Source organism: Pogoniulus pusillus, chromosome 9 (genome assembly GCF_015220805.1).
Source record: "Pogoniulus pusillus isolate bPogPus1 chromosome 9, bPogPus1.pri, whole genome shotgun sequence".
Classification (NCBI taxonomy): Eukaryota; Metazoa; Chordata; class Aves; order Piciformes; family Lybiidae; genus Pogoniulus; species Pogoniulus pusillus.
The window spans coordinates 6,221,145-6,234,368 of record NC_087272.1 but is presented as its reverse complement, the minus strand read 5'-3'; the positions used below and the strand labels follow the sequence as shown (position 1 = coordinate 6,234,368).

General features: G+C 44.1%; 1 protein-coding gene and 1 long non-coding RNA gene across 6 annotated transcripts in view; one reads left to right on the top strand and one right to left on the bottom strand.

Annotated features, from left to right (window-relative positions):
* The window catches only part of BANK1 (B cell scaffold protein with ankyrin repeats 1), a 202,231-nt gene extending 189,425 nt beyond the window's left edge, over positions 1–12,806 (bottom strand). For 2 of the 5 annotated variants that reach the window (XM_064148398.1, XM_064148399.1), the window contains exon 1: positions 12,702–12,800. In XM_064148398.1, coding sequence (XP_064004468.1) covers positions 12,702–12,714 — 13 coding nt within the window. In that variant the 5' untranslated portion in view covers positions 12,715–12,800. Of the gene's footprint in view, positions 1–12,701 lie in introns of all 5 variants that reach the window. The other 3 variants (XM_064148402.1, XM_064148401.1, XM_064148400.1) reach the window with 3 other exon arrangements.
* Positions 11,078–12,141, top strand: LOC135177985 (uncharacterized). The gene is made up of 3 exons (XR_010303293.1): positions 11,078–11,158; positions 11,603–11,739; positions 11,934–12,141. It is a non-coding gene; the product is annotated as an uncharacterized LOC135177985 (long non-coding RNA).
* Positions 12,807–13,224: the final 418 nt, after the last annotated feature.

The following is a 13,224-nucleotide window of genomic DNA, read 5'->3' as shown; positions in this document are numbered from 1 at the left end:
GAACCTACAGAGAAGTGACCAACTCCCACCTCACTCCTGCCTCCTTTCATACAGTTGTAAAGAACAATGAGGTCTTTCCTCAGCCTCCTCTTCTCCAGAACAAAAAAAAAACCTCAGTTCTCACAGCCATAGAATCATAGAATCAGCCAGGTTGGAAGAGACCTCCAAGATCATCCAGCCCAACCTAGCACCCAGCCCTAGTCAATCAACTACACCATGGCACTAAATGCCTCATCCAGGCTTTTCTTGAACACCTCCAGGGACGGTGCCTCCACCACCTCCCTCAGCAGCCCATTCCAATGTCAATCATTCTCTCTGGCAACAACTTCCTCCTAATGTCCAGCCTGTACCTCCCCTGGCACAACCTGAGACTGTGTCCCCTTGTTCTGTTGCTGGTTGCCTGGGAGAAGAGACCGACCCCCACCTGGATACAACCTCCCTTCAGGTAGTTGTAGACAGCAATGAGATCACCCCTGAGCCTTCTCTTCTCCAGGCTAAACACCCCCAGCTCCCTCAGCCTCTCCTCACAAGACTTTGTTTCCATGTCTTTACTTGTAGTCGCCTCATCCATTCATAGCTCAATATCTACTCATGGACAGGTGCTCTCATTTCTAATGAGCAAGTATGAACACAGAATATAGAAGTCAGAACTCAGATATCTGTTCCAAGGTACACTCCCTCCTTTATCTCCATCACAGTAAGGCAAAATTGTGTGTCATTACAGTTATTTTGTTGAGAGCAAATAGCACCTTTTGTAGATTTTAGTAGCATGAAATCAGATAATTCAGAAAAGCTTTAGGCAGGAAAAAACCACAAAGAGAAAAATATAACATAATGACAGTATAGAGACGAAGCAATACACTACTTTTTATGATTGCTGTGGAGCAAGTAGTTAAGGTCAGATAAAAACCTGAACAAGTTATATCAGGTTTGTCTGAGCTGATGCTATTAGAACTAGAAATGACCACCACCCAAAACTTTCCCTTACACTATCACTGCAACTATAGATCTATAAACATCAAACAATTAAAAAAATCTAAACTTCACTGCTAAGGTAGAATTAATGAAAGGATACTTAGGTAATTTATTTAATTGCCAGCATTTATCTTATCAGAATCTCTAGATGTGCCCCTCCTGACTTAGACCAGGGATGTGCTAGTTCGAGCCTAGCTAGAATGTTTTGGTGAGAAGAATTAGATGAGAGGCTGTGAAAAGGAAACAATGGTGATGTCTACTTCACTCATAGGCTTGCTGAGATGTATAAGAACAACAACATAAACATAGGTAACAGAGCTGCTCTCTGGGCTTTTTGGGATGAACTTCTCTCTCTAACCTAACTTGCTACCTGACTGATCTGTCCGCTTCCTAACCCTCATTGCTGACCCTCCAAACCACCTTGAGCATAAGGTAGAGAAGGTGGAAGGGTGGTTGAGAGTCCTTCCTGGGGACTCTGGTTTCTGGGAGGGCTGTTGTGTTTCTGTATTACCTTTTTAACTTGTAAATCTCTGCATATAGCTGTATATATTGTAAATATCTGATTGTATATTGTGCTAAGCTGTAAACAGAAAGCTTCATTCAATTGCCAGATTGACTGAGCCTATTCTGGGTGATTTTCTTAAGTGGGGGGGGGGGGGGCGCAGGTAACACCCAAACCATCACAACGGATTTTTGGGTTTAGGATAACATTTTGACTCTGCTTGTTTAAGTTCAACTTCTCTGAAATAAGAAAACACATTCTGCAGGTGTTAATTACTGTTAGAAGAAACAAATCTCATCAAACCCAGTGCATTTATCACAAGAAAAGATACCTCAGAAAATAGTGTGTGTACAGCAAAACAGAAAGCACCGATCTTGCAAGCAATAACAGTTGGGGCAAGTTGCTGTGGTTCCAGCTGCTGTGATCTGGAGAAGTAACACATGGAAGACGTCCTACACATTAAGTAATGTGTACACCAGGGACACAGCAGACAACAATCATCAGGCCATCACCATTACATGGCAATGTACTTGAAACAGTATCACCACTGTGGTCAAACACAATGAATTCACCATAGATGACATCTCAACAGTTCCTAAATTACAGATTACCATTGACAGGAGAATTCTTCAGTGGATAAGGAGTTGGATGGACAGTTGCATCCAGAAGGTAGTGCTCAATGGCTTGAAGTTCAGATGGATAACAGTGCCAAGTGGTGTCCCTCAAGGATCCATACTGAGACCTGAACTGTTCAATATTTTCATCAATGATATAGACAGTGGGCTTGAGTGCACCATCAGCAAGTGTGCAGATGACATCAAGCTGAGTGGTGCTGTTGATACACCAGAGGGATGGGATATCATCCAGAGGGACCTGGACAACCTGGAGAGGTGGGCCTAGGTGAACCTCATGAGGTTCAACAAGAGCAAGTGCAGGTTTCTGCACCTGGGCTAGAACAATCCTCACTATGAGTACAGACTGGAAGATGAGGTGATAGAAAGCAGCCCTGCAGAACAGGACTTGCAGGTGCTGATGGATGAGAAGCTGGACATGAGCTTGTGTGATCTTGTGGCCCAGAAGGCAGACGGCATCCTGGGCTGCATCAGAAGATGAGCAGCCAGCAGATCCAGGGAGGTGATTCTGCCACTTTGCTCTGGTGAGACCTCATCTGGAGTACTGCATCCAGCTCTGGAGCCCTCAATATAGGAAGAACATGGACAAGTTTATACCACACATGCACCATCCTACGTTGTTTTGTAAATTACTGCCATCAGTGCACATATATCTTAAAAACACACACATACAAATCTCGTGGCTGACAGAAGAAGCAGTCCTCAACATCTCTGCTATGCAGTTGCTAAAAGCCACAACAGCAACTTTTTCATTTGCCACTTGGATCAACTCTTCAGCCTGTTCTATCTTGCAGCTGCCTAACACTTCTGCTGACAAAAGGGAAAGTAAGGCATGAGATAAATCCAAGCCTCTGAAGTTCATGGCAAAGGAAGATTGCCACTTGCAGCACAGCTCTGTCTTAGAGCAACTCACCATTTGGCTAAGACCCTGAGCATACTTTAAAAATAAATCACCTGACTGACCTCATCCTATTCTTTGCTTCACTCTTTATTCAATTTCCTGGTAATGTTAGCCCTACCCTTAAAAAAAATTAATAGTAAATTTCAAATTTAACTGAATTTGTTATCTAAATATAAATTACAAGCAAAGATTAAGCTGCTAGAAATTTCTGGACACAGCTAAAATAATTTAAACATGCATGAAGAAATTGTTTGTTCTATTTGGCTTCCTTAAAGGCCTAAACAACTTGCTTTGAAGTAAATGGGAACCGAGACACCTATCACATGGATTGTTTATTTCACTTGTCTTGAACAAACAGGAGTCATTTGAGAAATGATGATGATCAAACTGTCATTTTTTCAGAGGTCTTTGTTTTTTCCCAAGTCAGCTCTAAAGTTGTAAACATGCTAGATCTGACTGAGACAGTTTCTCCTCAAAAGCTCAGCTAAACTGAGCTTATAAAGGGAAGAAACTCTTCTAGGTAGACACGGTCTGCTTGTACCCTGTCATGAAGCTAATGGAAGTCACAATCTATGGTTTGCTCATTGCATGGTTTTGTTACTTAAAAGAAATAATTGGTTTCTGTCAGTCACACACATTATAGTTTAAGAAAGAGCAAGTGGCCATGTCTTTTTAATCACAGAAGGCTTAAATCTGAGGAACACCACACTTCTGACTTTGATAAAAGTTATTAGTGCTCACTATCACATTAGCATTTAACTGCTTTGAAACCTACACTGTATTTAGTCACAGGATGTTAAGGGTTGGAAGGGACCCAAGGAAATCATTAAGTCCAATCCCCCTGCCAGAGCAGGACAGTACTATGTAACACAGATCACAGAGGAGCACATCCAGATGCGCCTTGAAAGTCCTCACAGAAGGAGACCCCGCAACCTCTTTGGGAAAACATCATTTAAATGGAAACTGCTTAAAGGCTTTAAAAAACAACAACAACAAATCCCAACAGCAAAAACAAACAAAGAAACAAAAATCTTACACAACCAAACTTTTCTTTTTGTCTTATAACATCAGATTGTCTGGACACTTATTACTCACAAAATTCCAAACAGGTCTTGAATGTCTCCAGAGAAGGAGACTCCACAACCTCCCTGGAGAGCCTGTTCCAGTGCTCTGGGACCCTTGCAGTAAAGAAGTTCCCCCTTGTGTTGAGGCAGAAGCTCTTTTGCTGCAACTTACACCCATTGCTCCTGTCCCCCCCTCTCCTGGTCAACCCTCAGATATTTATAAGCATTTAGCAAATCCCCTTTCAGTCTTCTCTTTTCCAAACTAAAAAGTCCCAAATCTCCCAGCCTCTCCTCATAAGCCATGCCCTCCAGTCCCCTAATCATCTTCATAGCCCTCTGTTGGACTCTCTCCAGCATATCCCTGTCCCTCTTCAACTGGGGAGCCCAAAACTGAACACAGTATAGTCCTTCACTTGTCCAGCATTACTTAAGATAGGCTCTTTTATTTTCAGTTCTCAAATGACTCTAAATTGTCTTTGCTCAATTCATTCCAGGCATAATATATTTTTTTCCTTCCAGCTATTTAAACTGTTCAGGTTTCATGAATAAATGAAAATGATGAATAGTAGAAGGGTGCACTTACATGAAAATATGTTTAACATGCATATTATTCAATTTCTCAGAAATTCAATGGCACTCCATACATGTTTCTATTTGGTCAAAAGCTTCTAGAACTTTGTGTTTACCATTGAAAAATAAAGTCTTACCTCTAATCTGATATTTTAAAAAGCCCAACAAGACACCACCACTTTTTTTACCAACTACAGTAAACAAGCTTGAATTATTTATTCTTCGTGACTGAACATTCCCCCTGTGCCTCAGGGAACAGCTGAAAAATGTAGTATTTGTGGGTTTGGGTTTTTTTTTCCCCAAAGAAAATATAATGATAAATTGTGAGGGAAAATATCATTACTTCATTACATTTTGACAGCAAAATAGCTTGCTTTGTTCGAGAAAGAGAACACACACACAACCCCAACACTGAAAACCACAGAGGGCACCGTACATTAAGGCAATAATTGAACTGTATTTGCATTCCCATACAAGGGCTTTGTCCTGGCTTAGGGTGGATCCCTCCCCCGGTAGAATAAACTCACTACAACATGGATTTTTTTGGAAAGTCAGGGAAAGATGAAATGGTATTTCTTATAGTTTAAATATAATAGTATAAGGAGAAATAAACGACTAAGGAAATATAATAACCTTAATGAAGATGGGGAAGGGGTCAAGTGGCAGCAAAGCAGCAGCAGCCAAATCAGCAGCGGGGGAAGATAGCAGGCAGAGGCAGCTGAAGCAGCAGAAGCCAGCAAGAGGAAGGTACAAGCTGTGCTTCCAGACAAAAAGCTCTTGATGCTCCCATGAAATTATAAGAACTTATCCATTGTTGCCATTATATGGCCTATGCCTGGAATGTCTCTCCCCTATGTCTGAGCTAGAAATCTAGCTCAAACGGCCACAGACTTGAAGGATTCAGGGAACCTTAGACAGGATCCCAGTCAGGTTTGCAGGGGTGGTGCTAGTGAACTTTTGTCTGATATCTATTTCTTGTAAGAAGATCCTTTTATCTGGTTAATGAAGTATTTCTAGAGCAGGGGATCTAGGATCAGGTATGAGCTCCTAGATCCAGCTGCACTGATCAATCGCATTTTAACTTGGAGTTAGAGCAAAACTCAGGCACGCCTGAATCATCCGTTCCTTAGCACTCTGAGGGCTTCCACAGAAAGGAAACCAAAGGATGTGAGCTAACCAGAAGCTGCAGTACACGTCATTAGAAAGATCAGATACAGCCACAGAGCTTGCTTTTCTGATGGGATGGATGTTTTCCTTATGGTTTTAAGAGGTTTTGCTAAATAGGGAGCATAAGATGAAGAACTTGTATGAATGTAGTCCCCTGTTTCTTTCCAAACTCTTTACTCCAAACTCATGCAAAACCAACAAACTGCTAGGGAATGTTTCACAAGGGCAAAGATTAAAAAAAAAAAAAAAAGAAGTTGTATAGGACCTAGGGAGACTTCAGAGGCAGAGGAATAAATATTTTCTTATAAGATTAAGGAATTGAGGAATAAAGACATCTGCTATGACATTCTAGTGGGAAATAGAGAAGACATTTGTAGTTATTTTTTTCAGCTTGAAAATCTGCAAGGTTCAGCAACTTCAAGTTTGTCAGTAGGTAAAACCAGGGGACTTGTCACAGGTATTACATTTCAACTTCATAGTCTAACGCCAATTGATTCTAGCTCTTAAACAGAAGCAACAGCAGTTCTGAAAATCCCCTTCTTTTTTTCTAACGAAAGGTAAAACATACAAATGCTCTTTCACTCTAACACATGCATCTCACACCACATATAAAGGAAATACCTGAAATGCCAATAAATGATTAACAATCATTTAACAATTCCTCAACTCATTTTCTTTTGCCTTTTTTTCCCCCCAGTTTTAGTATTGTATTCATCAATTGTAACAAAGAAATACTGCAGCAGGAATCTCAGCTGTATAAGTAAAACTATTGGGTAGTACATCATGACAGCTGGGGATGCTAGAGACAGCATTTTCAAGCAAAGCCTCTGAAAGACTCACTACTACACTGACCACTGAGAAGGTGGAATGTATGCTCCTAAAACCATTTCTTATCTCAGCATCTGCTAAGAGCTTATTTGGACATAGAAGGTAAGCCCTGTACCGCACACTGCAAACCACCACTATTAAAATTCTGTACAGATGCTCAGAAAGGTTGCAGAAGTTGAATAAGCTTTGAATTTGATTTTTTTCCAGTTCAAAAGGAAATAATACTATTTTACTGTTACTACTACTACTATATCTGTTTGGGGTCTTGGGTTTGTAGCATTTCAGACACTAATATGTTGAGTATCATTCCTAGTTTTCTATGTCATTCTTGGACGAGATGTTTAACATCAGACATCTTACTACCTTTCTTCTTTTTCAAACATGCTACCACAGAATCATAGAATTATCAGGGGTTTGCAAGAGACTTTAAGGATCATCTAGCTCCAACCTCCATGCCATGAGAAGGGACACCTCACACTGGATCAGGCTGCTCAGAGCCGCATCCAGCCTGGCCTTAAAAAAATTCCAGGGATGAGGCTTCTGCCACTTCCCTGGGCAACCTGTTCCAGTGTCTCACCACCCTCATGGTGAAGGACTTCTTCCTAACATTCAACCTGAATCTACCCACTTATAGTTTTGCTCCATTCCCCCCTAGTTCTATCACTATCTGACATCCTAAAATGTCCATCCTTGGCTTTCTTGTCAGCCCTCTTAAGATACTGGAAGGCCAGTAAGTGACACCAAGACAACACAATAAATTTCAGTGAACTACCACAAATACTTAAAAGTAATATCCTTCCACACATCATTTCGACCAAGGGAATTCTTGTCCTTTTTCTAGACTTAGTTTGGGGTCTGTCTGCACAGCAAAGCTCTGCTGTAGGAAGACTCACACTTAGATTTTTTTTTTTTTTACATGCTGAATATTTGACCTTCTCCTGTCTTCACAAGAATTACTTGTCATTTGCTTAAAACAGTGTGGGACTATAATTAAGTGTGTTCACAACAATTTTTTGTTCTGTTGGAAGACACATACACGTCTTCTACGTGTGCCACATCATTAACAACATTTGCACATGAAACAGTGGAAAGCAAAGAGATACACCATCCTAACAATCATGTTCAAGTCAATTTTATAAACAGGCAGCAGAAGAAAATGATAACACAGGACTGAACAGATGCAGTTTCATTCTCTTCAGGCATTGTTTCCCCACAAGTTGGAAGGTACCACCGTTTCAGGGTATCACCCTGAAAGCTGTCATGCAGCTGACCTGTTAACATGTGTGTTTATTGCATAGCTGTGCTAGTTTGAGCCAAGCTGGGATATTTTGTTGAGAAGAATTAGATTACAGGCTGTGAAAAGGAAACAGTGGTGATGTCTACTTCACTCACAAGCTTGCTGTAAGAACAAGAACACAAACATATATAACAGAGTTGCTCTCTCTGGCTCTGGCTGCATGTCCTTCTCTAACTTGTTGACTAATTAAATCCACCTGCTTCCGAAGCCCCCTGGCTGATTCTCTAAACTCACTGTGGCCATTTGAGCTGATTTTCTAGCTCAGATGTAGGGGAGAGGTGAACATTCCAGGGATAGGCCATATAATGGCAACAGTGGGTAAGTTAATACCATTTCATTGGAGCATCATAGCTTTATGTCTAGAAACACAGCTTGTCCTTTCCCCTTGCTGGCTTCTGCTGCTTGAGCTGTGCCTGCCTGCAAACTTCCCCTGCTGCTGTTTTGGCTACTGCTGCTTTTGCTGCTTTGCCGCCACTTGACCCCTTCCCCATCTTCCTTAAGGTTATGATATTTTTTCTCTAGTAGTTTATTTCTCTTTATACTGTTATACTTAAACTACAAGAAATACAATTTCATATTTCCCTGACTTTAAAAAAAAAAAAAAATCTGTGTTGTAGTAAGTTTATTCTACTGGGGGAGGGATCCACCCTAATCCAGGACACTCACCTTGACAGTAAGGCAAAGTCTGGGTAAGGTGGAGGGGTGGGAAGAAGGTGGAAGGGTGGCTGGGAGCCCCTCCTGGGAACTCAGGTTTCTGTGAGGGCTGCCGTGTTTCTGTATTACTTTTTAACTTATATATTTCTGTATATAGCTGTATAAATTGTAAATATCTGCTTGTATATTGTGCTAAGCTGGAAATCACAGAATCATGATTCTATGATTTCCAGCTTAGCACAATATACAAGCAGATATTTAAAATTTATACAGCTAAGCTGTAAATATAGCTTCATTCTTCAATTTCCAGTGGCTGAGTCTAGTCTGGGTGATTTTAATTAAGTGTGTGGGGGGGTGGGGTGGGTAATATCCAAACCATCACTATACCTGCATATTTCAGAATCTGAGGCCCATCCAAGACTTGGCCTCAAATAGACTGAGTGCTCAAATATCCACCTGTGGCAAAGCATAACAGTATTTTCTCTTCAACTTGCTCAGGAATTGCTAAGCATTTCAAAGAAAGTAAACAATCAGGCTCTTAAAAAGCATACAGACATTTCAGAAAATCTCTCTGTGAACTGCCTGTGCCAAGTTTTCAGAAAGGTACTATATGCATTTGAAAATCCTGGCATCTTTCTTAACGACATCTGTCCTTATATTTTTAAGCACGCTGATACTCTATCTGCGCGATCGAAAAAGGAAGGAAGAAGCAAGTTTACTTTCCATTTATAATCACACCATACATTGTTGTGTACCTAAGAGTTTGAAGGCTGAGTCGATGCTCAGATGGTGTACTAGGAAAACATTGTTCTCTAGTGACAGTAGTAACCCAGTACCACTGAATGGTGATATTCCAAGTAGGCTGCACTCAGGCAGCAATTGTATTTCCTGTAGATGTGTTGTGAGCTCGCTTATCATGAAAGTGATTTCAAGCCACTGCTGAAATGAATTTTAATTCCTGCTGTAAATTTGTTTGCAATACTATCTAATACCTGGGTATAATGAGAATCATTAGCTGGCAACTGGTCATATAACAAAAATGACTGCTCAACAGCCCTAAGCTTACAAGAAGCAAAGAACCACAGACTCAAGCTGTAACTATTTATAAACACCTGTGTCTGGTTTCAAGCAATTTGCAGCTGTTAAGCATGTAATGACAGCAGCTTTTAGCATATTGGTGTCTTTGATACTCAAATTACTAATAGATTAGTCTACAACTACCTGAAGGGAGGTTGTAGCCAGGTGGGGGTTGGTCTCTTCTGCCAGGCAACCAGCAATAGAACAAGGGGACACAGTCTCAGGTTGTGCCAGGGGAAGTCTAGGCTGGATGCTAGGGGGAAGTTCTTCCCAGAGAGAGTGATTTCCCATTGGAATGGGCTGCCCAGGGAGGTGGTGGAGTCACCATCCCTGGAGCTGTTCAAGAAAAGCCTGGATGAGGCATTTAGTGCCATGGTCTAGTTGATTGGCTAGAGCTGGGTGCTAAGTTGGCCTGGATGATCTTGGAGGTCTCTTCCAACGTGGCTGATTCTATGATTCTATGTCCACTGCTGGCTGAACCTACAGTTACTTGTTTCTTTGCCAGTGCCCATGTGTGGAGCTGGCTGCAAGCTGCTGAGAAACCAGGCGTCTCTCCTGGGGATTTGTTCAGCAATTACTCCAGCAATTCCACATGCAAACTCAGGATGTGACTGCTGTTATTCACCAAAAGGCAGACTTCAAAAATGGATGTCCCCAGGTCATGCACAACTGTATAACTGTCATTCATATAATATGAGCACTAAGCAGAAGTCTGTGATTATGACAGTACAAGTGACATCTAGAAATAGCTGTTTGTCTAATAACTGGGAGAGCACAGGCATATTTAGAACTGCTATCAAACATGTGGTTTTGCTTATGAATGCTACTTTGTCCCTTAAAAAAAAAGCTTGAAAAGACTGCAAGTCTAGACAGAAAATCCTACCTACCAAAGGCTAGACATTAGAAAAACAAGCATCCATTTTACAGCCAGCTTTAGGTAGAAAGCAAAACAGTCCTGAGTTTGGCTGTTTCATCTATAAGTAATAGTCAACAGCTGGGAAAGTCACTTTGCCTTGCTCCTCTAGTGTTTTCATCTGTGTAATGAGTAGTAGGTAGAGATGGCCTGCAAAACTAACATTGTTAGGTAATTAGTATCTAACGTGGTTACTTTCATGTTAGAAAATTATAGAGAATATTAGATACTCTGAAAAAAATTCTTGACATCTGAAACAGTAATTTAAAGTGATAAACCAGAGCAGTAAGCCAAGGCATTAAGTCACCTTCTCAGAGTCAAGCCTTCACACCTGTCTTTCTTGATTCCTCTTTCTAAGAGTGAGGATAAAATATTGACTTAACAGGAAAGTCACAAAGACAAAGCTGAATTCTGTCCTGCAAGCAACTTAAGTCTCTGGCATCTGGCCACACATCTTTCATTTATTTACCACTTAGTTGGTGCCCAGCTTTGTAGCCACTGGTTTGAGTGTTTCTGAGCCTTGCAAACGCACAAGCAGAAAATGAAAGCAGCAAATACAGAGTGCTGCTGTGAATAAGGTAACATGGCTGGGAAGAATGAACACAGGGACAAGGGGTCAGGGGTTACCCATTCAGGATTACCTCCAATTTCCATGCGACTTTTGTTAAGTCATTTTATCTCCTCACTGATTTTTCCCACCGGTATACAAGATGGTAAGTTCCACACCGACCAGGGAGTAACAAAAGGTGCACTCACAGCTCTGGGGCACAGATAATGCAGCAAACACTAATGGAAACATACATCAGGCAGCTGATATTCCCGGGGAAAGCCGAGCAGGGTTTTGCTGCTCAGTACGAAATAAAGTCAGATCCCATACTCAACACTAAGAGACTGAAGAAGGATGATCAATTGTTAATTAATAACGCATGTGATTAGCCAATTAAGACTATCCCAGAGTGGACAGACACATAAAATAGAACTAACATTGCTCATACAACTTTTATTCTTTCATTTGGTGCCAGACTTACCACAGTTTAGAACGTGTGGTGTAGCACCAAGGAAGCGCATTTGCAACTGAGGACTATCTAAAAGCTATCCAGAACTGCCCTGAGGAGCAGCTACCTCAGCGAAAGCCTCCAGCATAACAACACGTAAGCAGGTAAGACGAGCCAAAGCATCACAAAACAAAGCTACTGTTTTCGGGACAAGCAAAACAACAGGGTATACACCCAAAAAAGCACCCAGCTTTGTCAAGAAAAAAAACACAGAATACCTCCTGTAGGTTTCTCCACTCTTCCAACACGCAGTTGCAGAGCGTGAGGAAGCAAAGTTGCGCACCTCACTTCTCCACAGGAACCTCATCGAACACCATTGCCTCCGCGCTTCATCCTTCGGGCAGAAAACCACCACGTCCGCTCGGCCTGCCGTGCCTTTCTTCACACCGAGCCCCCTCCAACTCTCGTCTCCCCTGGCGAAGCCTGGCCATGCAAAGCTCTAACCGGACTCCAGCCTCGCTGCCCGAACTGCCCGGCCGCACCGGCGCGCGCCAGCCCTCACACCCGCGCGCACCTTCACACCTGCGCCCATCCTCACACCCGCGCCCGCCCTCACACGCGTGCGCCCTCACACGCGCGCGCACCCTCACACCCGCGTGCACCCCCACACCCGCGCACCCTCACACGCGCGCACCCTCACACCCGCGCGCACCCCCACACGCGCGCACCCTCACACACGCGCGCACCCTCACACGCGCGTGCACCCCCACACGCGCGCACCCTCACACCCGCGCGCACCCTCACACACGCGCGCACCCCCACACGCGCGCACCCTCACACCCGCGCGCACCCTCACACCCGCGCGCACCCTCACACCCGCGCGCACCCTCACACACGCGCGCACCCCCACACGCGCGCACCCTCACACCCGCGCGCACCCCCACACACGCGTGCACCCCCACACGCGCGCACCCTCACACGCGCGCACCCTCACACCCGCGCGCACCCTCACACCCGCGCGCACCCTCGCACACGCGCACCCTCGCACGCGTGCCCACCCTCACACCCGCGCACCCTCGCACGCGCGCACCCTCACACCTGCGCCCGCCGCGCCGCCCTCACCGACCTGCCGGGCGCATGCCGCCGCCGCCGCTTCACCGCTCGCTCGCGCGCTCGCTCCCTCGCCCCTGTGCCAGAAGGCGCTGTCCCGGTTGTGGAGGCTGCCGCAGATGGTCCGGAAGCGTGGGGCCGTCCCCGGTTCCTCCCGGACGCTGAGTTTCGCCGCCCGTCCTCTCCACGGCGGGGCGTGTGGGCAGGCGGCTCTGAGGTGAGAGTGTGGGGAAGGCCCCGCTCAACTCGTACCTTCTTTCCCCGTTTGACGCGGTAAGAGACCTCGGCCGTCGATGCTGGTCGATTGTGCAAAGGAGGGAGTTGAGCCTTCCGAGTTGTGCTCTGGTTTTAGTGCGAGGCTTCATGAGGAGCCTAACTCACCCCACGGAGCTGCCGCGTTGCGTGGAAAGCCCACCGAGAACTAAGGAGGCCTGGGAGATATGCCCGAGAGATTCCTGCCACAGCATCACCAGTTCGGTGCCCTGCCCGGAAGGGGTTCTGATGCAGTGTGTTTTAACATCTCTGTGATGCTAAGCCAC